This window comes from Xyrauchen texanus, chromosome 14 (assembly GCF_025860055.1).
Source record: "Xyrauchen texanus isolate HMW12.3.18 chromosome 14, RBS_HiC_50CHRs, whole genome shotgun sequence".
NCBI lineage: Eukaryota > Metazoa > Chordata > Actinopteri > Cypriniformes > Catostomidae > Xyrauchen > Xyrauchen texanus.
This window is the reverse complement of record NC_068289.1, coordinates 33,582,937-33,607,954: the sequence shown is the minus strand read 5'-3', so window position 1 is coordinate 33,607,954 and position 25,018 is coordinate 33,582,937. Positions and strand designations below refer to the sequence as shown.

Sequence of the window (25,018 nt, the reverse complement as noted above, 5' to 3'; positions counted from 1 at the left end):
ATCATTCTAAGTAAACTCTAGAGGCTGTTGTGTGTGAAAATCCCAGGAGATCAGCAGTTTACAGAAATACTCAAACTAGCCTGTCTGGGACCAACAATAATGCCACAGTCGAAATCACTGAGATATAATTTTTCCCCATTCTTATTGTTGATGTGAACATTAAATGTAGCTCCTGACCCATATCTGCATGATTTTATGGATTGCACTGCTGCCACATGATTGGCTGATTAGATAACCGCATGGATAAGTAGGTTTAAAGGTGAACCTAATAAAGTGATCATGAGGATAGATAGACAGGTAGATAGATAGATAGATAGATAGATAGATAGATAGATAGATAGATAGATAGATAGATAGATAGGAGTATATCAATATATTTATATCAATATATAATGCCTTTGCATGTTAGATGTAACGACTCTCTGTAAAAAACGAGATGTACGGTTCGCCAACAACATTTCAGTAAGCATTTGCACCGTGGTTCATTTCAAGTAACGACGCATCTTGAACCTTTGGTTTGATAAAAAAACTGCATCAAACAGAGAGAAACAGTGACATCCTCTGTTAATGCACCTGTATGGCTCATTTTATGGATACAGTCCACCTGTGTTTCATGTGGGTAAGCTTTCTACTGAGAGTGGCTTTCCGATTAACTGTTAGTATGTTAAATCAGTTAATGACATCACAGTACTGCACGCATTGGTGTGTAGTTGAAAATGTCAGGCGGAGAAGATAAGCTGCTGAGAGAGAAGCCCCTGCAAAACTCAAGTCTCATCTTGAGTTTTGTCTGGGATCATCCTCGATTTGCAGTCATTTACAACAGTGATTGTCAAAAAACATTGACAAAACAGTCATTCTTTGCATATTTTACATAGATTCAGCTTTAAGTTTTTAATGTTGATTTAGTAATTAGAGAAAAGGACTTGAGAATTACCCATGGTTTTATTATAGTATTATTGTGGTAACCATGACTGTATGAACCATGATTAATTTTGTGGTTATTACAGTTTTAATAAAAATACTATGGTAAATGGTTACTGCAGTAAAACCATGGAGAGAAATGTTGAAGTGTTTGTTCTGAAAAAAGTCAGAATACTCAATTTGGTAACAAAGTAAGAACTGTACCGAAACCATGACCCTAAAACAATGATACCAACCGAAACCGGGAGAAATTTAAACCTTTACACCCTTAGTATTTATAGGTCAGAGGAGAATATCCAGACAAAATAGCAGGAAGGCAATGGTAAATTAAATTACCCTGGATTACAACAGTGCTGTGCATTTCTGAATGTCCAACATCCCATGCCTTGACATGGATTGGCTATTACAGCAGCAGACCACACAAATTCCACTTCTGTGAACAGGAACTGGGTGCAGGCTCACCAGCACTGGACAGTAAAACATTGGAAAAACAGTACGTGTTCTGATAAATCTTGGTTTCTGCTGCGACATGTAGATTTAAGGAGCAGTATTAGCCATAAACAGCATGAATCAATGAATCTATCCTGCTTTGTGTCAATGGTTCAGACTGAGGGTGGTGGTGTTATAGTCTTGGGAATGTTTTCCAGGCACACATTAGGGCCAATCAAGTATAGTTTAAATGCCACAGGAACAAGATCAGGAAACACTGCAATACAGCACCTTTTGTGTGTGGTAAAATGGCAGATTCGCAGCATGAACGTTCAGCAGAAAAATGCAACAACTGCATGACGATATCATGACAACATGGACCAAAATCTCTTTCTCTTTCAAGCTTTGAAACATTTGTTGAATCCATGTCACAAAGAATTCAGGCTGTTCTGGGTGCAATGAGGAGTCCTACTCAGTATTAGAAAGGTGTACCAAATAGAATTGCCAATAATGCAAGAACTTTTCGTAAACTAATTTCAACATGACCTGCCAATTTTGCGTCATTGTTTAACCAAATAGTCCCATAGTCCTTTTTAGGGCATTGTCAGTTCCCCACAAGTTCACACAGGTGTCCTAGCAGAGTAACCACAAGTGTAGTTCCTTAAAATGTACTGTATTGACATGTTTCATTCGTTTTTAAGGACAACTAGAAACCAACTAAATCCTGAACAGGACTGGTTCATAATTTAAACCCTCATAACCGTTTATTATTTCTTTAAAATAAATTCCACTTAGTTTGGAATTTTGTTATCTAATACAATAACATTCATACATTTGTATCAGTACAACTTTTTGGGCCCACTGTATCTATTATGGTTCATATATCTATATAATCTGCATCTCAGACTTGTGGTTCATTAAATAAGAATAGTGCACGAATAACAGAGAATAGATAACTATATGTGGCCTATAAATGTATCATATATATTTACAGTATATCCGTAGTAAAAATGCACAGGCTATGAATATTATAAGAATAATGAGCAGGATAAATCCATTAAGATATTTAATATAACTCACTCTTAACGGGTTTTCAGAGTTAAAAATATCCACTGGAACTTTCCAGGCCACCAAGGACTTAGGCAGGTCGGTGAAGTGCACGTCCACGGTGGCCTCAGTGTCCTCATTATTCGAATGTTGCATGATGTTTATATGCAGAAAAGATAAGAAACCATTTTCCAGACCGCAATACTTAATATAAAGTAAAGAAAAAAAAAGTTTAATTCATACTGAATTAGTCTAAATTCAGTGGTGTGATAAGCTGAGCTAACTATAATGTATGACAATTCTAACGACTGCCACTCACTTTGTAAAAAAAAAGACATACTAGTTATACTTTATTAACTGTAAAGTAAGACTTAACGTTTGTGTTATCTGCCGGTTGTAACGACAATATATTAACTCGATTTAACTCTGCCCTTGTGGAAAATGCGAAAACGTCAGCTGCTTCTACAACTTCCCGTTTACCTTTTCAAGATCTTCAATGATTCCAGCAATGACATCCCTTTCTAATGACACAGGATTTTGCTAATTTCAAGTTATGTTTTAAACATTGTTAATGTTATTAGTTAGCTGATTAGTTTTTTTGTTTTGTATTTCTATTGACTGCACCAGCCAGGCAGAACATGTAAATCGTATTAGATAATAATAATACGTTTATTTGAAATGGTTGAGATGTATTCAAATCCCTAAACGTCTTTGATTATATTGTAGTTTTTGCACTAAAAGTGTAATCTTTTAAAGCATACGAATGTAAGGCTTGTCAATTGAAATATCTGTAAAATGATCTAACATGGCTTATCTATTAAACACATACGAATGTGATTGGTTTGTCCTTAAGAGCGCTGACAAAAGAAACAGGTACCACGTGGTAACTGTTTTGGAGGTCTAAACAAAAATGTACAAAATTATTTTTTTCATACATTTTGGTCTGAACAATAATTTACAACATAATTATTTTTATACGTTTTAATAGACATTGAATTAAAAATATACACTGAAGAGTTCATTTAAGAGATTATTATTTCGACCCATCATACTTCAATAAGAGAATGTCGACACGAATTTCCGACCATATTTTCACAACATAACTTTGATCAACTCATTTGAAAAATAAAATAAAAATACATTTTCAAAAATCAATTACAATTTCCCAATGTTTTAGTTTTTTTTTTAAATGTTGCCTTATATACAAAGTGTGTGCCATTTTGTTTCAATGTGATGAAAATAATTTTAAAAACGCTTCACATTTTATGCTAGGAATGCGATGCTTGTCTTGTATCTTAAATGCAAAATACCTTCTCCATAACAACCTTAATGTATCCTATGTGGCAATATCATTCCATGATAACATTTTTCCATGAAATACTTTTTCTAATTAGTGGAACAAATATGGGACAAAATTTAATTAGATAATCCATGAGGTTTTAAAAATACAAATCCACTTCACATTCCTAGTTGGAAAATTGGTTTAAATATCTAATGTCAAATACACTGCTCAAGAATAATCTTTGTTTAATTGAGTTCATCAAGCCCTATCAATGCAGTGAAACATCATCACATGTATCTTCATTATGGATGTTTCAATGTTATATTGTAAAACCATAGTGAGGCACACGTCTTCATGCTCAAATGTACTCTTAAACTGTTAACTTTTTATGTGTCTACCTCAGACTTTTCTGAGGAGATTTGTAGGAGCCATGCTTTCATAAATTTTCTTCTAGAAAATTAGGAAAATGATTGCAACAGTACAACAGACAAAGGAGTGAAGCAAAAATAGACAATGCACACCAACACATTATACCATACACATTACAGTAGCCTAGTGTCTAAACAATAACCTTTATAATGAAAATCTTATGAGGTGTACTGAACCCTGTGGCAGAAAATTCTCAGTACTCAAAATACAGCATTCCGCCCTGCAGTGCTGGGTCAAAAAATTCAGTCAATTCATTTTACAGGATAAAACAGAATTGTATAACACATAACTGCATCGTGGTCTATAGAGGAGAAGGGTGCATTTTATGATTTTCACAGACAGAAAATATATTAAAAAAAATCCCTTAATGTCAACAATGAATAGTATCTTCTGTGATTTTTAGATACATCCAGACCACAATGTCAGTCAAAAGCAAGCAGCATGGCAAGGTTTAACCAAATGTGTTTAAAAGAAAATCTGTGGTCAGTAACCTTACAATGCATATCAATGCAAACATCATCCATTAAGTATAGCACTCAAGTACAATTTCGAGCCTCAACATTTAATTGCTAAAAAGTTCACAAAACAGTTAAGGAACAAATATTGGATTCATGAATTCTCCTTATCATCAATGCACTTAAACAACTGATTTACAATTAATGGTTTTTAAAAGACAGTGGCAAAAAATACTCAAACTCATCACTGCACATTAACGAAAATATCTAAAGTGTGGCTGAACCAACAGCTTTGACCTGTGATCTAAGATGTACAACAAATAATGTATATTCTTTTTAAAGTTACACCTATAATTGAGTTAAAACTACCAGAGATCATTCTTAATGGCATCAAGAGGCACCATATGTAGTAAAGGTGAGAACAGTCCTAAAGGCTAAACTGTCAGCCTGGAAAGGTAGCATGTCTGTTTTAGACTTTAACCCCTTTGTTCCACTTTTAGACATACTGAATGGTCTAATCTGGTAGTTAAGTCCTATGGTAAAAAAAATGTCCTGTAGATTGCAGTTGTTACAACAAGTGAAAATGTAAAGATAATTGTTGAAATAAACAATTGAAATCAAAGTTTCAAGATGCTCAAATGTCCAGTCCTCTGAGCAAATTAAAGCTTAATTTATATGACAAAAAGCCTCTGGCTGTGTTCATCCTTTATCCCAAATATGAGCCACAGGTGTCCATTATCAGGACTGTTTTCGGAATACAGGGGGACGACAGTGGGTTACTGCAACATATTTAATAAAAACATAAACAACAGGTAAAAACAAGCAAGGAAGATAGAAAATTAAATAAAAATATGACCAAAAACTATGTTTTAGAACATATACAGTGCATCTGGAAAGTATTCACAGCGCTTCACTTTTTCTAAATTTTGTTACTACAGCCTTACTCCAAAATTTATTAAATTCATTGTTTTCCTCAAAATTCTACAAACAATACCCCATAATGACAACGTGAAAGAAGTTTGTTTGAAATCTTTGCAAATTTAGTAAAAAAAAAAAAAAAAAAAAAAAGTCCAGTCTGAGGTCCAGAGCGCTCTAGAGCAGTTTTTCATCAAGGATTTCTCTACATTGCTGCATTCATCTTTCCCTCGATCCTGACTAGTCTCCCAGTTCCTGCCGCTGAAAAACATCCCTCAGCATGATGCTGCCACCACCATGCTTCACTGTAGGGATGGTATTGGAGAGGTGATGAGCGGTGCCTGGTTTCCTCCAGACATGACGCTTGCCATTAAGGCCAAAAGATTGAATCTTTGTTTCATCAGACCAGAGAATTTTGTTTCTCATGGTCTGAGAGTCCTTCAGGTGCCTTTTGGCAAACTCCAGGTGGGCTGCAATGTGCCTTTTACTGAGGAGTGGCTTCCGTCTGGCCACTCTACCATACAGGCCTGATTGGTGGAGTGCTGCAGAGATGGTTGTTCTTTTAGAAGGTTCTCCTCTCTTCACAGAGAAACACTGGTGCTCTGTCAGAGTGACCAGCGGGTTCTTGGTCACCTCCCTGACTAAGGCCCTTCTCACCTGATCGCTCAGTTTGGCCAGGCGGCCAGCTCTAGTTAGAGTCCTGCTGGTTCCAAACTTCTTTCATTTACGGATGGAGGCCACTGTGCTCACTGGGACCTTCAATGCTGCATACATTTTTCTGTACCCTTCCCCACATCTGTGCCTTGATACAATCTTGTCTCTGAGGTTGTATCGAGGCACAATTCCTTGGACTTCATGGCTTGGTTTGTGCTCTGACATGCACTGTTAACTGTGGGACCTTTTATAGACAGGCGTGTGCCTTTCCAAATCATGTCCAATCAACTGAATTTACAACTCCAATCAAGTTGTAGAAACATCTCAAGGATGATCCGTGGAAACGGGATGCACCTGATCTCAATTTTGAGTGTTATGGCAAAGGCTGTGAATACTTATGTACATGTGATTTTTTGTTTTTATTTTTAATAAATGTGTTAAGATTTCAAACAAAATTCTTTCACGTTGACAATATAGGGTATTGTTTGTAGAATTTTGAGGAAAATAATGAATTTAACACATTTTGGAAAAAGGATGTAACAAAACAAAATGTGGAAAAAGTGAAGCACTGTGAATACTTTCCAGATGCACTGTACGTAAGCTTGACCTAAAACGTAGCACACATAGTATATAAATCAAAGAAATACTTTGATAATCACTCACCCGATTATCATCATCATCATCATCAGAAAAATGTGGTCTTGCAACCCTCATCTCCTCTTTACTCTCTGCAATCTGTTTACATTTCTAAACAAAACAAATGATAATCAAAAATGAATATTTACAAAGATGTGATTTGATTAAACATATGCCTTCTTGAAAAAGATTATTACAGTGCATGTAGGGCAGCACTGTATTAATATTCCCTAAAACTTTCGATTCTTGTTCACCACAATTTTGTGCAATTAATTCAGCTCAAACCATTTAATGTTTAGAAATTTGTCATTCAAACATTGTAAGATTTTGTAATTAATGCTGTCTTTTATTAATTTGCATACAAAATTGTGATTAGTCTAGCATCTGTTTAACCATACAGCGGCATTTACACTGAAAGGCAGCGGCTAAGTATTGATTGACCACAGTTGTCTTCAGATGCGTACTGAGTGCAGGGTTCATAAAGGAATCATTAAATGAAAATCAAAGACTTTCAAGTACTCTTTCCAGTACCAAGTTTTCATTTTTAAGGACTTCACAGAAGAACTCAAGAGCTTTCATATAATTCAGAGTTCCCAACTTGTATTACGAGTGAAATGAAGGTACTTGCAATTACAATAATTCTAACACGGCATGAATGGACCATAAACCAATGTATAGGAGGTAATTGGCCAGGAAAACTAACGCACTATGAATAATATGTGAAAAAGTATATTTGGAATTTGTATGTCATCATTATTATAAACACATTTTAGCTTTTATTTAGCTTCTATTTAATAAATGTACATGATGTAATGAAATTGCATATTTTTAAAGATGAGCGGTCACTGCAATAATATTTACTATTTGCAAATATTTTGCTTTGAGTTTACATACATTTTTTATTGACAAGTACCAAAATGGTAATGTCTCCTTAAGATATCCAGGACTTCAGAGTGAACGTCTGACAGATGTTTTTGGATGCACATTAACAAGAGAAGAGTTTCAACGCTATGTCTAACTAGAGTTAATGCTTTGTCCTTTTTGATGAAAAACTGACTGTAAAGAACAAAGGATATTAAGAGACATTATTTAATGAAAATTAACTGTTTGGATCTCAATGGACACACATTCAAATTGATTAGTCACGTAACGCTCATCTTTAGAGGCATATGTGTTTAAAAGGGAGAATCTTGTGAAAACAGTCTCTGGTAAAGTTTAAACAAAACCAGAGTTGACCACTTAGATACAGTGTAAATGTAACTATGGCATATCATGCCTCAAACTGATGCAATGGTGACATTACATGCAGCTAATTCATAAGGTATATTACCTTCAGAGTATGTGACAACACGTAATGAAAGGATGTCAATGTTAAAGTTCTTCGACACTACATAATACTTGGTGGCAAGTGGCTAATGACAGACATTTCTGTCTCCTAGTGCAAAATTTGGTCTTATATGCAAACTGTAGAGGTCTGTGTATCCACATTAACATCTGGCAACAACACCTTTGTTTTTACCTGAACTACACATCACGTAAATATAACTAACTGTGATTGGTCGGTTTTTATGTGAGTCAGATGGCCCCTTCCAATCTTGGGTGATTCAAATGTGTGCAATGTGAGTACAGGATATCGCGAATATCAAAAGACATGTGGAAAATGTATGCGTTTCTCAGGCAAGCTAAATGCATAGAAATGTTCTGTTTTCATTGTAAAGTTTAATTTAACAATTCTCCAAGTATTCCAGTAAATCAATTTCTGAAAGTAAATTTCAAGCATTTTAAGCACTTTCAGGACCTTGCAGTACTTCAATTATACAGAACCAAATACTAAAACCTAAGCTTCCCACTAAACAAGAACACTATTTTTGTGATGCCTCGCAAGCACAGGGATATTTAGGTAAAGCAAATCTACTGTAATCTAGGTTACAATAAGCAACTTGGTTGTTAATGCTTGGATGTAAATATGTATAATTGTTCACAAATAAATCTCACCTCTGTGAACTCCTTGATGCTCATGCTGTTAGCCTGTTGAGTCACTTTCCTCTTGACCTCTTCAATGTTGGCAAGATTAGGCGTGGGTGCAGGAGGGGGCTTGTTGGTAATGGTGGGAAGGGGAGGCATCGGGGGCATAGCTGACAGGGCACCCATATTAGAGAGGGCAGCGGTCATCGTTGCTGCTGTCATACTTGCCATGGCAGCATTCATTGTCATGTTTGGCATTGTAGGCATACCTGGTATGCCCATGGGCAGATTCATAGATAAATTGGGCATAGGCAGTGGTAGAGGCAGAGACAAGGGGGTTGGAGCTGGTGTTGGCAGGGGTAACTGTAGAATTGCCTTCGGCTTGAGACTTTCAGGTATGGGCATTCCAGCTTTTGCACACATTGCAGCAGCATTAGCCTTTGCAATCTCCAACAGTTGATCTTTATCTGAGAGGGAAATATTAAAGAAAAGCAGCTGTGATACAGACAGATATTTCTTTGAAGTTAAATTAACTATTGCTAACAATTGTATACTTGAAGGAGACGAGAAAAAGTTATATTTACCTAGGTCAGTCAGGCGCGGTGGCGTCTTGCTAGAACTGCGGCGAGATCTCGAGGTAGACCTCCTTTTGCGGAGAATCAGAATTGGCGAGTGGCTCGGTTCACGTTTCCACCTATCACGTCTATCAAAAGACCTCCCTTGAAATGCTGGTCTCCTTCTGCGTGACACAGAGCGTGATCTTTTGGATCGCGACTGACGAGCTCTTGACCGGGATCGAGATCTGCGCTTTCTAGCAGGGGAACGTGATTTGGATCTCCTTTTACGGACTGGCGATCTAGACTTTGACCGTTTTCGCTTAGGAGATTTTGAACGCTTGGTCCTTGTGTGAGATTTAGACCTTGACTTTGCCCTCCGATTGGCTGATCTTGAACGTGACCTCCTTTTCCGAACTGGGGACCGTGATTTTATTATCCTTTTTCGACTAGGTGAGGGAGACCTGGATTTGCGTTTTCGTGCAGGAGACCTTGACTTCCTTTTTACACTCACAGATTTAGATTTGGATCGCCTCTTCTGGGTGGACGAAGCCGAGCTGGAGCGTTTTCTCAGAACAGGAGATATTCTATTGGAGGGCTTTGATTCCTTTTTTGTCGTACTTGGTGAAGGTGATCGTGAACTGCCCGAGCGATCATCTTCATCTGACCCTACAGTCCCGCATTGAGGCACTGGTTCTGAGGAGGAGGACCTGGATCGCCTTCCTTCACAATCAGAGGGATCTTCAAAGTCTTCATTCATTTTTTTAATTTGTTTGTCACATTCAGATAATTTTAAATCCTCATTTGTTGTCTTTTGCATAGGTGAACATTTAGTAGACACTGGTTTCCATCCACTTGACCCCGCATTCTCTTTTACATCTAAACTTTCCTCCCTAGTATCCAAAATGTGCAATTTAGTTTCAGATTCCTTTGAACTCTTATCCCTTGAAGATATTTTTTCTTTAGAAGGAGTGGGAGATTTAGAGTGTGTTTTCTTGGCAGGAGACGGACTATCAGATGACTTTGGTTCCCTGGAAATGGATCTTGATGTGACTCCCTGTGAAACGGATCTTGATCGTTTATCTTTTTTCTTTTTAGGCCTTCTTAATTTGGGGGATTCAGACTTTGAATTAAGTGAAGATGATCGTGACTTGGATCTTTTGCATCGCTGTGGAGATACTGATTCTGACTTTGTGCTTTGAGGGCTTCTGGAGTTTGACCTACTTTGACGGACTGCAGGAGATCTTGATTGAGAGGGTCTAAGCCGTTGAGTGGACCGAGACTTTCTTCGACATCTTGGACTTAAACTTGATCGATTTCTATGCAAGGACCTTGATCTAGATTTTTTGTTCTTCCTCAAGTCTGATCTTGATCTCTTTAGGATCACAATGGATCTTGAGCGTGTCCGCCTTGCTCTTCGGACAGATCTGGACCTGGACCGTCTTTTCCGAGATATAGGTGTCCTTTTGTGAGAGCGAGACCTTGAGCGTCTTCCTTTCCATCCAGATCTGGATCGTGATCTTGAGCGATGAATCTTCCGTCGAGAAATGGATCGTTTTGATCTCGAGCCTGAACGCCTTGGTTTTCCAGCTGACCTAGATCTTGAACCATGACTACGCCATGGGGACCTGGTCCTTGATCTTCTAGTCCTTTCATTAGATCTTGAGTCAGAGCGATACCCTCTCCTTCTAGAGACTGACATTGACCTGCGTCCAGGTTTCTTTATTGCTTTGAATGGTGACCTTCCTGATGGAGATCTTGAGAATCTTGTTTTTGCTCGATCTTTCCCACCAGAGGCAGACTTAGACCTCTCCCTTGAAGACGAACTGTCATTACGATGTCCTGATTTACCAGATGACTGCTTTGGAGTTCTGGAGCGACTATGTTTAGATTTTGTCCCTTTAGTGTCTGAGAGCGATCGTGACCTTGACCTGGAGAGGGACATTTTTTTCTTATCTTTGTGTTTCCTATTTGCTTCCTTTGAGATATCCTTCTGCCCAGCTTGCTCTTTAAGCACATTCTCTTGCTTGGGGATAATATCAGGAAGTTCTTGAGCTTTACTTAAACTTTCATGTTTGCCAATAGACTCCACATGTCTATCCCTCTCACTAGGAGTCTCGTTATCTGCAATTAGTGCACCCTCAGGAGAAACATTTCTTCTCCCTCCTGGAGTCAAGCTTTCTTCTTCACTGTGATCAGGAGAGACATTTCTCTTTTTATCTTCCAGTTGGGGTATGCAGTCTTTAAATTTGTCCTTGGCTGCGGTGATAGGTGATTTCCTATCCAACTTTAAGGACTCCAACTGCAACTTTTGTGATTGTTTGGACTCAGGTTCTGATTCTGACCCTGATACTGAGGTACTCTCTGATCTGGAGCGAGATGAGGATTTTTTCCCTTGCTTTTCATCCTCTTTCCGTCGTCTTTTTTTCTTCTTCTTCCCAATGCGATGTTTCTGTTTTTTTCTGTTTTCACCTTCCCCATCACTAAGATCTATCAAGAAATACATTTTTATGGTTTAATAAATTCCTTCTTCAGAATACAAATTTCTGGTTTAATCGTGCATGTATGTGTAATAACCTGTGCAGGTATGGCTGTGGTCTGTTAAGCTTTGTAATATATAAAAAGCAAATACCTTCTGTACAGTTTTTTGAAGCATTTGCACGATCATCTACCTCAATGTTCGATGAGACATCTTTTTTCATGCTATAATACAAAGGTATACATTTTTAATGAAAATAAATACAGCATCTAGGAAAACTTGATTGACACACTGTTTTGCCAATAGGGCTGTCAACTGGGCAGAGAAACTAATTTTTAATTGATAATATTTTCAAAATTCTAATAATATTCAAATTTTAAAGTCAGCGGATTGTTTTAAATTGATGTTGTTTCCTTAGTCCACAAGAGGGCGTGTTAAATACATAAACCATACAGCACCATAATATTACCGCAAATAACATTCCCGGCTATTAAAAAAGGAGCATTTGATTTTCAACTAATGTGCATAAACTAACTAAATAAAACGTTTTATCCAAACTTAATGTTAACAGCGAAATACCACATTGTTTTATATTTAGTACAGTTGTATGTAGGGTAGCATTATTCCCAGATAGCAGTGTTATTTGGCTAAACTCGGTGGTGAAGTATCTCAGACTATGCGCCCAGGCAAGGGGCTGTTCAAACAGACGGAACACAACAGACTGGAAGCAAACGCGAGAATCTCAAAATACATATTTCCAAGTTGAACTACTTTCCTGACAAAGACTTTAAACAACTCATTGCTTAATCTGAGAAATGCTTTTAAGAGAGCAAGATGCAATGGCCAAAGACCTCATCAAATGTAAGTGGCACCGAATGCTTTTGCAACCATCCATCTTGATCATGTGCACACATACACTTGTACCATGCCTTCCACTAGTTGAAGCAAACACTTACAAGCAACATATTTTAGGTGTTCTAATAATTAGACGATTGAAGAAAATTACAATTATCAACTTAGAGCATAATTAATTAAAAAAGCTAACCTCTTCATCATTAAATTAAATAAATACAACATAACAGCTAATGTGTTCATTTATAGTTAACAAACAGCAAACTTCATTAACCTCTTAAACCAATTAAGAACCAATAAGACATACCCACCCACATATTAAAAATAAATATGTGGGTGGGTATGGTGGGAAGGGACGATGTGTAAAGACCAATCGGCCACTGTTTTACAGCTTGGATTGGAATGATCGCTGAAGATTGACAGGTCTTGATTTACCATGCGCACATCTGAAAGAGTGCTGGATCTTAGTACTTGTTACTTATGCTATATAAATATGTTTCTGGTTTATTGTTGCATTTACAAATGTAAGTAGTTCTAAGGTTCAATAAAACCCACAGATCACTTGTTTGGAGAGTTTTTTGGACTTTTGATAAAAAAAGGCTACCTTGGTTTCAAATGCCATAACTTGATTTGAGGCAATACAAAATTTTGCCCAGATAGAGTTACCATACCAACTTTATTTGTTAAGGACTTTACAACAACCAAAGTTGACCAAAGTGCTGTACAGAAAAATATACATAAACATAAGTACAATTAATAACCATACAATAAAAACAAAGTAACAAATACAATCAAGTAAATAAAGTCGACATCTTACTAGGTGTCGTAGGTTTCATATGGATTACACAATCAGAGAATATTTGTTTTCAACTGAAATTGGTTCATTTAAAAGTAGACAATTTAAGCTTTCTATAGACACATGTCTGAGAGTAGGGTTGGGCGATGTCCCCTAAATTGGCAGTTGACGATGTTGACAGTAAAACATTGCGATGGACGATGATATCGTCGGTGGGGCGGGGCTATATAATTTCATATAATTTTCAAAAATTATATGACAAATTATAATTTCGTTATTTTACTAACCCAACTAATGACTCGTCGGCGCTTTATCAGTAGGTTGCACGACACGTGAAGCATTTTTTTTTTAGCTTTCACTTAAGAGTTGCACACTTTTTATTTTAATATATCTTTACATAAATACTATTTTCCACTTAAAAACTATAATTTCGTTATTTTACTATCCCAACTAATTAGTAGCCTACTCATCCGGGCTTTTTAATAGGTTGCACGTAAGGGGGAAAAATATTTCTTCCACTTAAGAATAGTTGTGCACTTTTAAGCACTTTTTATTTTAATATATCTCTTTACATAGATATTTTTTTTCTACTGAAAAACTATAATTTCGTTATTTTACTAGCCCAACTAATTAGTAGCCTACTCATCCAGGCTTTTTAATATATTGCGCCTAAGAAAAAAAAGTCGTCTTTGGGCAGCCTTCTTGCGAAGAGAGCAGCCACAGCCACGCTCACTGACAAAAGGTCGAGGCAGAAATGACCATGTACCTGCAGGAAATGGCCATTGATGGGGAAGAGGACCCGCTGACTTGGTGGAAAACGAACGACAAAAGGTTTCTGTTCATGGCAAGATTAGCACGGAAATATCTGTGCATATGTGCTACCAGTACTCCATCAGAGCGGGTCTTCAGCACAGCGGGTAGTGTAGTTACTCCAATCCGCAGCTTATTAAAATCAGATAAAGTGAATATGTTGGTATTTCTGTCCAGAAACATCAAAATTTAAACATGGTCTATGGTGAAAGATATTAGACTTCTTTACGCATTTTTCGCCATCCGTTGCGGAGCTATTCGATTTTGCATATTATTTTTTAAACGTTCATTTGTGTAGTTCATATGACCACTTTACAATATTTCAATAACAATTTATTTTGTAGCCTGTGCTGAAGTTAATTGTGCTGCTAATTATAAGTGAAATGTTAATGCCGAGGTTCGGTCTGAGTGTTGTTCCCGTTTTCTTGTTTTATTTGTTGTTCTTCTATGTTTTAATAAATGTGTGTTATTCATATTCAACTTGTTTCTTTCATTTGATTTGACATTATGGATTTATGGCCAAGGAAATTTTTCTTTACAAGTATTAACCAGACAAAAGTTATTTGACGTTCGCTGGTCTGGGTTTATCTTAAACTGCCGCTTCAGTGTATACAAGAGTATGTGACAATGAGCAAGATTTTCTGAGACACTACAACTACTAATAATTAATTAATAAAGGCTATTTTCTTGTAGCCTACAACATAAAATATTTTAATCTAAATGTACAGTGTAAGACATGTAAAAAAAAGACAAAGCTAACAATCAATATTTGTGTAGCCTGCCTGACACGTCACGTCTCTGGCATATACTACAGTATTTAAAATAGCATATATGCATTAGTTATATTCTCAATTTAATTTACAGAGCAATCCCTGCAAAGTTTTTAGGTTAACTACAGAAGAGACTAGGATTAGTGAGTCACACTAGCAAGACTCGCAAAAGGGGGCGTGGCATCACGATGGTGGCTCTACATCGTGACGTTGGTCAGCCATCACGATGGACGATGATATCGTCCATCGGCACAACCCTATCTGAGAGGCAAGTAAACGCTGAGTTTCGGTTCATTTTCATGACGCGATCCAGACAGATCACGGAGACCAAGATGGCAGAAAGCACATCCTGTATGATTTCTTTATTTTACAAAATCCACAACATTTTGCTGTTATTGTGCATGTACACAAATAAAAGGTAACCCCTTCATAGTTTTGAATGATGACTTACTCTTATCTGTATGACACAAATGAAGGCTTGTCAGGTAAACTTTGATGTTGTTTGGAGGCTATGACAAAGAATGTCAAAGAGGGGTAGGGATAGGGCTCGTGTGGTCTCGCAGAATTAAAACTTAAATGCAGATGTCGGGAACACATTTAATTGAGAATTTATGTCAAGGGCCAAATTTAACTAAACTAAAATATAAAAAAATAAGAATTGACTTGCAAAAAGGGCACTTATCTAGTGAAAGGGGGCAGGTGCTTGAGCACCACTTGGGTCTATCTGTGCACGTGACTGCCTGCCTGAGTTACGTCGACAGTCGGAGGCGGCACGAAATGTGACTTCATAATTCTCAATGCAGGACAAACACTGGTCTTTGTTTCGCTTTGTTTTTGTTTATTCAGCGTCTCGTGCAAGAGCGTTGTTTTTTAAATGCGGTGTCTAATTAAAAATAAATGTAAAAAGCATCTTGAGACACCTGCTTTCTTTAAAACTGTATTTGATGCACTGTGTCTAGCCTTTTTTAGCGCAAGAATGCGATCGATCTTTAGTCATTGTCAGTGCTTGGCACAAATCCAAAATTTAAATACACAATTTGAATATTTGAATATACATAGAATTAAAAAAAAAAAAAAATGCACATTCAAACTTTTAATTTTAATTTGACAGCCCTAGTTGCCAAGCAGCCAAACAAACTCACCTAGTTCTTGTTCGAGAATCCCCATCTGTCTCTACTCCAGATTCAGAACTACTCTCTTTTTCACCCTTTCTCTTCTTTCGTTTCTTCTTACTTTTGTGTTTTTTATGTTTCTTGTTTTTCTTTCTTGGGGTTTCACTGCCATCCTTAACAGTAATCCCTTCATGTGGAACAGTAGTATCAGATGGGTCATCCTCTGTGGAGGAAACAGAAGATTTACAAACATATTTGATGAAAAAACACAGCCTACAGAATGAAACATGTGTGGTGTAACATTAACGTTAAGTGATTACAACAAAAATGTATATCTCCTTGGAGGAAAATAACAAAAATATTTGTTCTTGAAATATCAAACTTAGCCTATGACTAAAATCACATGATGGACATAGACATCTGGGAGGGCAATGTGGAATACTAAAACAAACTATAGGGCAGTTACCAAAATTCTTATCTATTGTGAAAATTAAAAATGTGCCTATATGGAGACATGTAAAACTCTCCCATTCTAAGGACCCTATGATAACACACTCATACAGTGATAACACATTATCACATGCATCAAGTGTGTTCTGTGTGTAGACGACAGAAAGTAGAGTGCTTATTAACCATAAAGTGTGCAGCAAATGTAGACTATATGTTAATATAAACATAGTCTTTTGCCATTTAATAAGCACATTTAGCCATATAACAAACTGATTATAGTGTAAAGCTGTCGTCAAAAACAACAGACTGAATGTGCTTCATTTGGCTTTCCACTAAAATAAAAGCTCAATTTAACTAGACACGTGACATTTAAGAAATTGTGACAGAAATACATTACTACTGTATAGTTTAGTATAATATTTAATATAATAATAACAAAATAATAACTCCATTATATTTAAGCAAGAATGCTGTTATACAGAATAAAAATTTTCATAAATGCTTTTAGTAATATTGTGATGCTATGCAGCACTGCATTTAACAAAAAATAACTCCAATGTTGTGTTTTCGATTGTGCAGTGAGGATCTGTATGGAAGCGAAGCACAGAATTTGATAAACTTATTAAATGGTATTTTGAAAAGTAATTGTTCTGTTTTAATTTAATTAAAGTCTTATTAATTTATCAGATTAGACTATACATATTTTTTTATGATAAAATTTCATTAAACTTTAAAACATGGAATTCAGAAAAAATAAAAGGGACAACATGGAATTTGGGACAAAACGAGAAATCAAAATAAAACGGGGCTCTACATTATTCTCTTCACTACAATTAATTATAAGAAACCTTCCACATAACTTCTTGATAAGTACACTGCTAAATTATGAATTCATAAAGAGGCAAAACATTAGTATCTTACCAGGACCTGTGTTCATGGCACATTCCATTTCAAAAACTGGTAAAACCGAATTCCAATCTTAGTTTTAGGTGTGAAATTCTGCTGTCGTTGCTCTGCAAATTGGGATACACAAAATGTGTTGACCCTCAATTGTCACTCTGTAAAGAAAAACAATGAACTTTACTATAACAACTTATTAAATTAGCTAACCGTTCAGTCCATATTCTGGGGGCAAAAGAATGAGTTGGAAGCCTCACAGAAGTCTGCACAACTTTAACAATGTTCTGTATAGAACATTAAATAATCAGCATTAAGGCAGGTAGGCCCGACAGCTTGGGACCACAGTTAAGAGTGTTTTAGGCCAGTTGATGAGACTTTTGCCCTGACATATTTTGATAAACAGTCAGAAATGTATGATGGTGCAAGGTCATTAAGTGCTTTTAAAACCATTAGAAGAACAGTAAAATCAATCCAGTATTTAGCAGGTAACAAATTAGCCAAAACAAGTGTAATGTGATCTCTCCTCCTGGATCTTGTAGGTACTATGGCTGCAACATTTTGTACCAGTTGCAGTTTATCTATACTATTCTTAGGTATGCCCGTATAAAGTGCTTTACAATAATCTATGTGAAAACAAAGGGTCTAATTTATAATATGTCTATGATAAAAATAGGTCCAAGTAATATAATTTATGAAACACTTAAAATTCAGTTCACTATCTAGATATGTATATATAATTATTTCCAGCCATTACAGCAAATTAAACATCTAGTAATTTATTTAAAGAAAACTTACATTTATTGAAAGCTAAAAATATATTTGACAAAATTATTTTGCTTAAAAAGTATATGTTTTTGCTCTAGGCCCAATACAAATATTTGCAGAATAAGAAAACATCTGAACTACTCGCCCAACTGGGCAAGCAGAAAAAAAGAAAAGAAAAAATCCTTAGTGAATTTTTCAAGTCCTGAACAGACAAAATTAAAAGCTTATATGTGTGTTGCATGAGCATGTTACATAATATCTGACCCACTTGGATGAACACAGAGCTTGTACTCAATAAGCAGAATTGTTACACAATAAATCCAGTCTGGCAAATCACTTTTGATCCACACACGATTAAATACAATTGACTGATTAACAAGTGAACCATGCTGGTGTTTTCCATAACTTATGTTGCAAAGTTTACTGAAACGGTGTTATTCACATGATTGTGGCAGTTCACAACTCTCATGGTTATGGGAACTCTACAAAAAGGACTAACTTTGATGGCTAATTCTAAAAATATGTGCTGTACAAGCACAGTATACGACATGTTGCAGAATACTGAAGCTTCAACAAACACAAGGGTCTCGGAGTAATACTATTTTCTGTAAATAACACTGAAAAGAAATCTGGTCATACTTGTTGATCCCAGACTGATTTATCACTGATTTAGGCATGGTATATTTGATATTATTAACATGTGACAGAAAAATGAATGCAATACTTTCCACAACAGAAGGCAAACCGAACACTCATAGAAAAGTACTAGTCATTACACACACACAAAAAAAGTTTGCCCCAAAGTCATAGCTTTACAAATATAGAATATCACCCAATAAAAATTGTAAGCATGACACTATGGTTAGCTAGATAAATTTGTGCATGGCAAACCCACAGCCATCCAACCGGCTATTGTAACACAACAAAGTACCACATCTTGCATTAATTTACCATGGTAATTACAGTCTGCCACAAAATGCCATTGCTACAGTTATGTTCTACAGGAAATTCATAAATGTGACATACTCTTTAAAAGTCTGGACTAAAAAAAATAAATAAAAAAAAATTCTCACTAAATATGAAAGTGATGGCTAATACCAAGTTCGCTATTAAAGTATACTATGGAAACGTTTAATTGTAGCAACAATGACTGGCAACTATGCTGTTTTGGTGGAAACTACCGTTATCATGGAACAAGCGTGAACTGAAAATATTCGAAATATAGTAATATTCAAAATACGACCCTAATACTATCTGGATATAAACTAGATGTCTATACGCCATCACAGAGGTGTAAACATGCAACTCCCAGTCTAGAAACAAGAACGTAAGAACAACGTAGTTTCCCAAACACTACATACAACCGGCTACTCATGCCAAAACATACAGGAACACATATATAAACAATAAATACTGCATTACATTGAACTTGTACATGTTCCTGTGAACAATGTTAGCCAAACTGGTTAGCATGACGAAGGGTGCGCACGAAAACACAGCTCGCGTGACCTCAAACAAACATATTATGGTCAACATTATACGATATAATAGAGAGTATATTTTCATGTCATTTCAGCACAAGTAATTGCGATATACCTAATGTTCTTACGTGGTTGTTTAAGTGTAAATTCATTGAAAAGACATAAGAGACTAGCCTCGCACGCGGCTTCAGCACGCGCATCCTACAACCGCAAACGTGCCCAGCAGTTGTGCTAACTACGTGTGCGGTTTTTTTTCTAGGTGCGATAAAATCCATCTGTTTAGTTGGGTTGTATAACATGATGTGTGAGTTAAAATAGCAATGCATCGAAAAATCAAGGTTGGCTGAACGTTTTCGCGCATCACGCGGACAAAGACTTGTTAGCATTAGCTTAGCATCGCATTTGCACCAGGCTTTAAACAAACGCGCGTATGTTATAGTAGCACCCGGTTCGGTTATATCTGCCATACTCTTTAATTTTAAGTGCTACTGTTCTAGGCAAATATTTTATTCACATATACTGACCTGTGTCCTTGAATTGTTTTGTATCAGTTACGAAACCTCTGGAAAGTTGCTCGCTGATGGTAGCCATGACACTTAGACCACAATTAGTCCGCCAGTAGTATCCCAGAAACACACGGGAACCGCAAGGTTTCTTCGTTTATCTCATACATTAACTATAAAGCATACAGCGGCATCTAGTGTCATCTTAATGAACTTCACAATTTCCTTGCATATTTTACCACTACGTTATTTGCAGGATGTATGTTATTGTTGATGCAAGTACATTCAAGACATCCCAGCTGAAAGACTTAGCTAATGCAAATCCATGATCCCACCTCTATCTGTCAGTGGATCACCAGCTTTTTGACAGACATGCAGCTGCTAGTGAGACTGGGGAAATTCACTTCAGCACCTGTGTGATCAACACTGGTGCCCCCCAGGGATGTGTGCTCTCCCCACTGCTCTTCTCCCTTTACACAAATGACTGCACCGCCAAGGACCCCTCTGTCAAGATCCTGATATTTGCAGACGACACTACTCTCATTGGCCTCATCCAAGATGACGATGAGTCTGCAGAAGGGAAGTTGAACAGCTGGCTGAGTGGCTGTCATGTGCAGTCAAAACATCCTGGAGCTGAACACGCTCAAACAGTGGAGATGATAGTGGACTTTAGGAGGAACACCCCAACATCGACCCTGCTCACCATTCTAAATAGCACTGTGGCAGCAGTGGCGTCATTCAGGTTCATGGGAACTACCATCTCACAAGACCTGAAGTGGTTTACATTGACTCCATTGTGAAAAAGGCCCAGTAGAGGTTGTACTTCCTTCGCCAGTTGAGTGCCACAGGCACTGCTGATACACTTCTACTCAGCAGTCATTGAGTCTGTCCTGTGTACATCTATAACTTTCTGGTTTGGTTCAGCTACAAAATCAGACATCAGAAGACTACAAAGGACAGTTCGGACTTCTGAGCAGATTATTGGTTGCCTCCTGACCTCCCTTCAATAACTGTACATTTCCAGAGTGAGGAAAAGTGCTGAAAAAATCACTACGGACCCCACTCACCCAGCCCACTACCAATAATTCTGTGTAATACACAGCTTAGTCTGTTTATATATATATATATATATATCAGCACTGCTGTGATTCGGCCGCAGGCACGAGGCCGCAGGCTGAGTGCCGTAGGTAATTACAGACACCCAAAAGTGTGGGGTAAAAACTTAATTTGAATCAAAACCACCTTCTGTTTTTAATTATTTTCACATAAATTATGATTCTCCATTGAGATTCAATAAAATAAAAATAAAAATTCGATATTGATACAGTTTGTGACCAGATAAAAAGCGAATTTTCCTGAAGGTGTGCCTTTAGCACTGGTGTACCCTACATTTCATCAACATGCATTGGAATCAAACCCAGCCACAACCATGGCATTGCTAGTGCCAAGCTCCTCCAGGTACAGGAACTCTTTTTTTGGGTGGTAGTGTGGCAATTTTGTATATTTTGGCCCCCCCCAAAAAATGTATAAATAAATAAAAAAAAAATAGAAATAAATGCATTTCTGATATATGTATTGTTGCATGTTTCATTTGTGTGTGCAGTTGTCTGCATTTGTGTCACTGGATTAACAATATTTTTTTGCTTCTTTTAATCCATTAGAGAGCAAACACAAGAAATCTACATTGGACTTGTAAAGGTCTATGAAATTATATTTATTCTTGTTAAAAATGATAAAGAAAATAAGAAAACATCAGCAGAGGCAAGAACATCAAACAGTTCATTGGTGTTTGATGTTCTTGCCTCTGGTGCGCTTTGAAAAAGGAATTAGCATTTATCCATGTGAATGTGTGATTGGAAGAGAAAAGATTTCAAATAGGACAGGATGCACAATGATGGTGAGAAGTTGTCTATAAATCTGTCTCCTACAGAGGGCAGTCTAAGACCACAGTGAGTGAACTATGATCTTTAAAGCCACAGTTTAAAATGAAAATTCTGCTATTATTTACTCAACCCAGTGTCATTCCAAGTCTATTTTGTAATTTTGAGAGTCTTCAAGTTACTCTTTTCCATGAAACGCCAATACATTATGATCATGGATGTCAAGCTCCAAAAAAATAAAAAAATAAAACACCATAAAATCACCATGAAAGTAGTCCTTACAACTCATGCACTAAATTCAGAATCTTCTAAAGCCATAAGATATCTTTGATTACAGAATAGACAGAAATTTAGGTTATTATTCACTAACAATCTGCCCTTCTACTTCAACTCAAAAATCTTCATCCTACATAATCAAACTGTCATGTTGAGGTCGTTAACAACAAACAACAATTTTTTAATCCAAACATTATTGCAAATTAGATTTCAGAGCTTCGTCGGAGTGGAAGATTATTGTACAAGACTCTGTTGTCCTTCTTGGAAGTTTGAGAAAGATTTTCATATTCTGTAAAGCACAATCAAAAGTGGCATCTTTTCCTGAGCATTTATTAAGTAACAATTTTCTGATTAGCAGAGGGTATAAATGATACAGATTATTATTTGTCTGCAAATCATAAACATAAATAAGTGTATAAAAAGCAGAGCAAAAATCAAATAGTGTGATTTAATGTATCACAATAAAGCATAACAAAATCAAAATGAACTCCCAAAGTAGAAAAATAATTAAACTAATCTGATCAATAAACCAATTAAAAGTAATTTATATGTAAGTTGTTCATTGATTGAATTCAAATATATGTTTCCTTCAATAGAAATTAACATTCTATTGGTAATTTCTATGTTTTTCATTTAATTACAATGTAATAAGAAAACAAACAAAACTATTTGTTGAATGTGCAAGGACATCATATTCTTTCAGTCAACTGTGAGGGAGCAGTTGCATCGTGCTGCAACAGTTCTTCCTCTGAAAACCACAAGACCACTAACATTTATGACCTCACTGACACAACTAATCAGAACATAGCATTAAGCATTTAATTTCAAATATCATTTCAGCAATGGGAAGCAAAAAAACTGAGGATTAAGGTTGTGATGTTAATGGGTTTCACTGAATGGTTAAGGTTGCTGAGGTTGTTAACTTATGTCTAAATATTGAGCAGTTACCTTGGAAACAGTTTGAGTTTTTCCAGTAAGCCCAGGCAAATATTATAAAAGTCTTGGAGGTGAAAAAGGGAATACTTTTCTTTGAAACCTTGTCTACATCAGCACAATCCAGTTTCTCAAACCTAATGCAAAAGAGAGCAGGGCTACGAAAGATTTTCATACTCCAGGTATAGGTGTGGACCAATATATCACAGATGTTTAGTGTTATAGACAGTGATCCATGTAAACTTAACTGCCCTGTGATTTCTGTATAGACAATACATGTAGTGGTTGTGATTGTATTTTCACACTGTCATATCATGGGTGCCAAAATGATTTTACAAGTGGTATGTAAGAGCTGCATACATTTTTCTTGGATTTCAGAATGGATTTCATTGAAGCTTGTATCTGACCTTGATTCAAATGTAACATGTAATGTATTTAGAGAAGCATGGGGAATTTGATCTTTTACATAGCTAACTGGTTTCTTACTGAAATAGATGCACAGGTGCAGGCTGTTATCAAAAGTGACCACCAGAGAGCATTGGTGATAAATTGCCTGAGATCTAAAAGAAACATGATCTTAATGAACCGTCTCACTCACTTTTCAAAAGGTGCCCATGCAGAAAGGTCTAATTTTTTGTGCCCATCCTCAACACAGCAATTTTAAGATGCATACCACATATGACTTATGTATCAGATGCCCTTGAAAGTCTTAGAGAAAAGCAGTTACGTTTTTGCAAGCCACCTAATTCAAAGTCATGTATTGGTCTCTCAATGAGTTTTGAACAAATGACTAATTCCTGGAAGCATTAACTGATGCAAAAGTTGCAAGTGGCATTTACAGCATTAGAAAAGCTTCTAAGAGCTGAATCAGATTCCATTTAGAGTTTTTTAAATGTTGTTTTCTGCTCAAATAGCACATTAATTATATGCTTTTAGGACTTCAACACAGCATGGAGTTTGTACTCCGAGTTATATGTATGCCCCAGACAGGGGCTTATTCCAAGTATGCTACATGGGAGTGTCAGTCTGTACAGTTTGAGCAACTCTCAAATAGCAAATTTGAGTGCTGCCAGTAAAAAAAAAAACCTTACCTTAATTATTAGGTCCTACCTTTTAAAATGACGTTGTCTTTTGATTATACATTTGTTTACTCTGTATTTGCATGTAACATCCCAGCCATTGTGTCGGAATCTGCATACCTGAAAAGTAATACGTCAGATAGGCTCAGTAAATAGAGACATCAGGCACAATTTCACTATACATGGGCAGAGAATTCACATTACTGTAGTGTGTGGAACTTATTAGTGCTTTAAAGAGTGCTTTTAAACTGCCTCTTATTAACCTGCCAACACTAATAATGTACAGTGGGACCCTGCTCTCATCTGCTGAACAGAGAGGAGAGATAATGGCTCTGGGAGCTCTGTTCCGAAGACAGTACACCTTGTTGCCTGAGGGAACAGATACACAGGGTAGGCAATTAAAGTTTGAATTACATGCTCACGTCACACCACACAAGTCTGCTCTCAAAGAGTCAAACTCACTTTCATGATCAGTCATCACCGCCTGCAAACGTCTTGCCTCTATTTTCAGACGCATCTCAGCAGGACTTTGAAAAAGGGAAAGTTATTCATTTGTCAAGGAAAGTTAAATTAATGTTATTGGCATCTTTTGCTTTGCCGTTCAATTTCTAGTGTGTACACGGCAAGTCACAGTAAAGTACGAAC

General features: G+C 36.6%; 1 protein-coding gene across 1 annotated transcript; it reads right to left on the bottom strand.

Moving 5' to 3' along the window:
* Positions 1–3,377: 3,377 nt before the first annotated feature.
* On the bottom strand, positions 3,378–20,321 carry LOC127654981 (serine/arginine repetitive matrix protein 2-like). The gene is made up of 8 exons (XM_052142562.1): positions 20,227–20,321; positions 17,478–17,614; positions 16,137–16,329; positions 11,920–11,990; positions 9,318–11,777; positions 8,764–9,200; positions 6,796–6,879; positions 3,378–5,342 (listed from the first exon to the last, which is right to left on the bottom strand). Exons 2-8 carry the CDS (start codon positions 17,503–17,505, stop codon positions 5,340–5,342), a joined length of 3,276 nt encoding a protein of 1,091 aa, XP_051998522.1. The 5' UTR covers positions 17,506–17,614; positions 20,227–20,321; the 3' UTR covers positions 3,378–5,339.
* Between the last annotated feature and the right edge of the window lie 4,697 nt (positions 20,322–25,018).

What these genes read in the sequence shown, in the direction of transcription:
- LOC127654981 (XM_052142562.1), bottom strand. Translation starts at nt 17,505, where the DNA reads ATGGAATGTGCCATGAACACAGGTCCTG. An exon ending in TGCCATGAACACAGGTCCTG is followed by an intron (nt 16,330 to 17,477) that starts GTAAGATACTAA and finishes TTTCCTCCACAG; the next exon opens with AGGATGACCCATCTGATACT. An exon ending in ACCGCGCCTGACTGACCTAG is followed by an intron (nt 9,201 to 9,317) that starts GTAAATATAACT and finishes TTTCCCTCTCAG; the next exon opens with ATAAAGATCAACTGTTGGAG.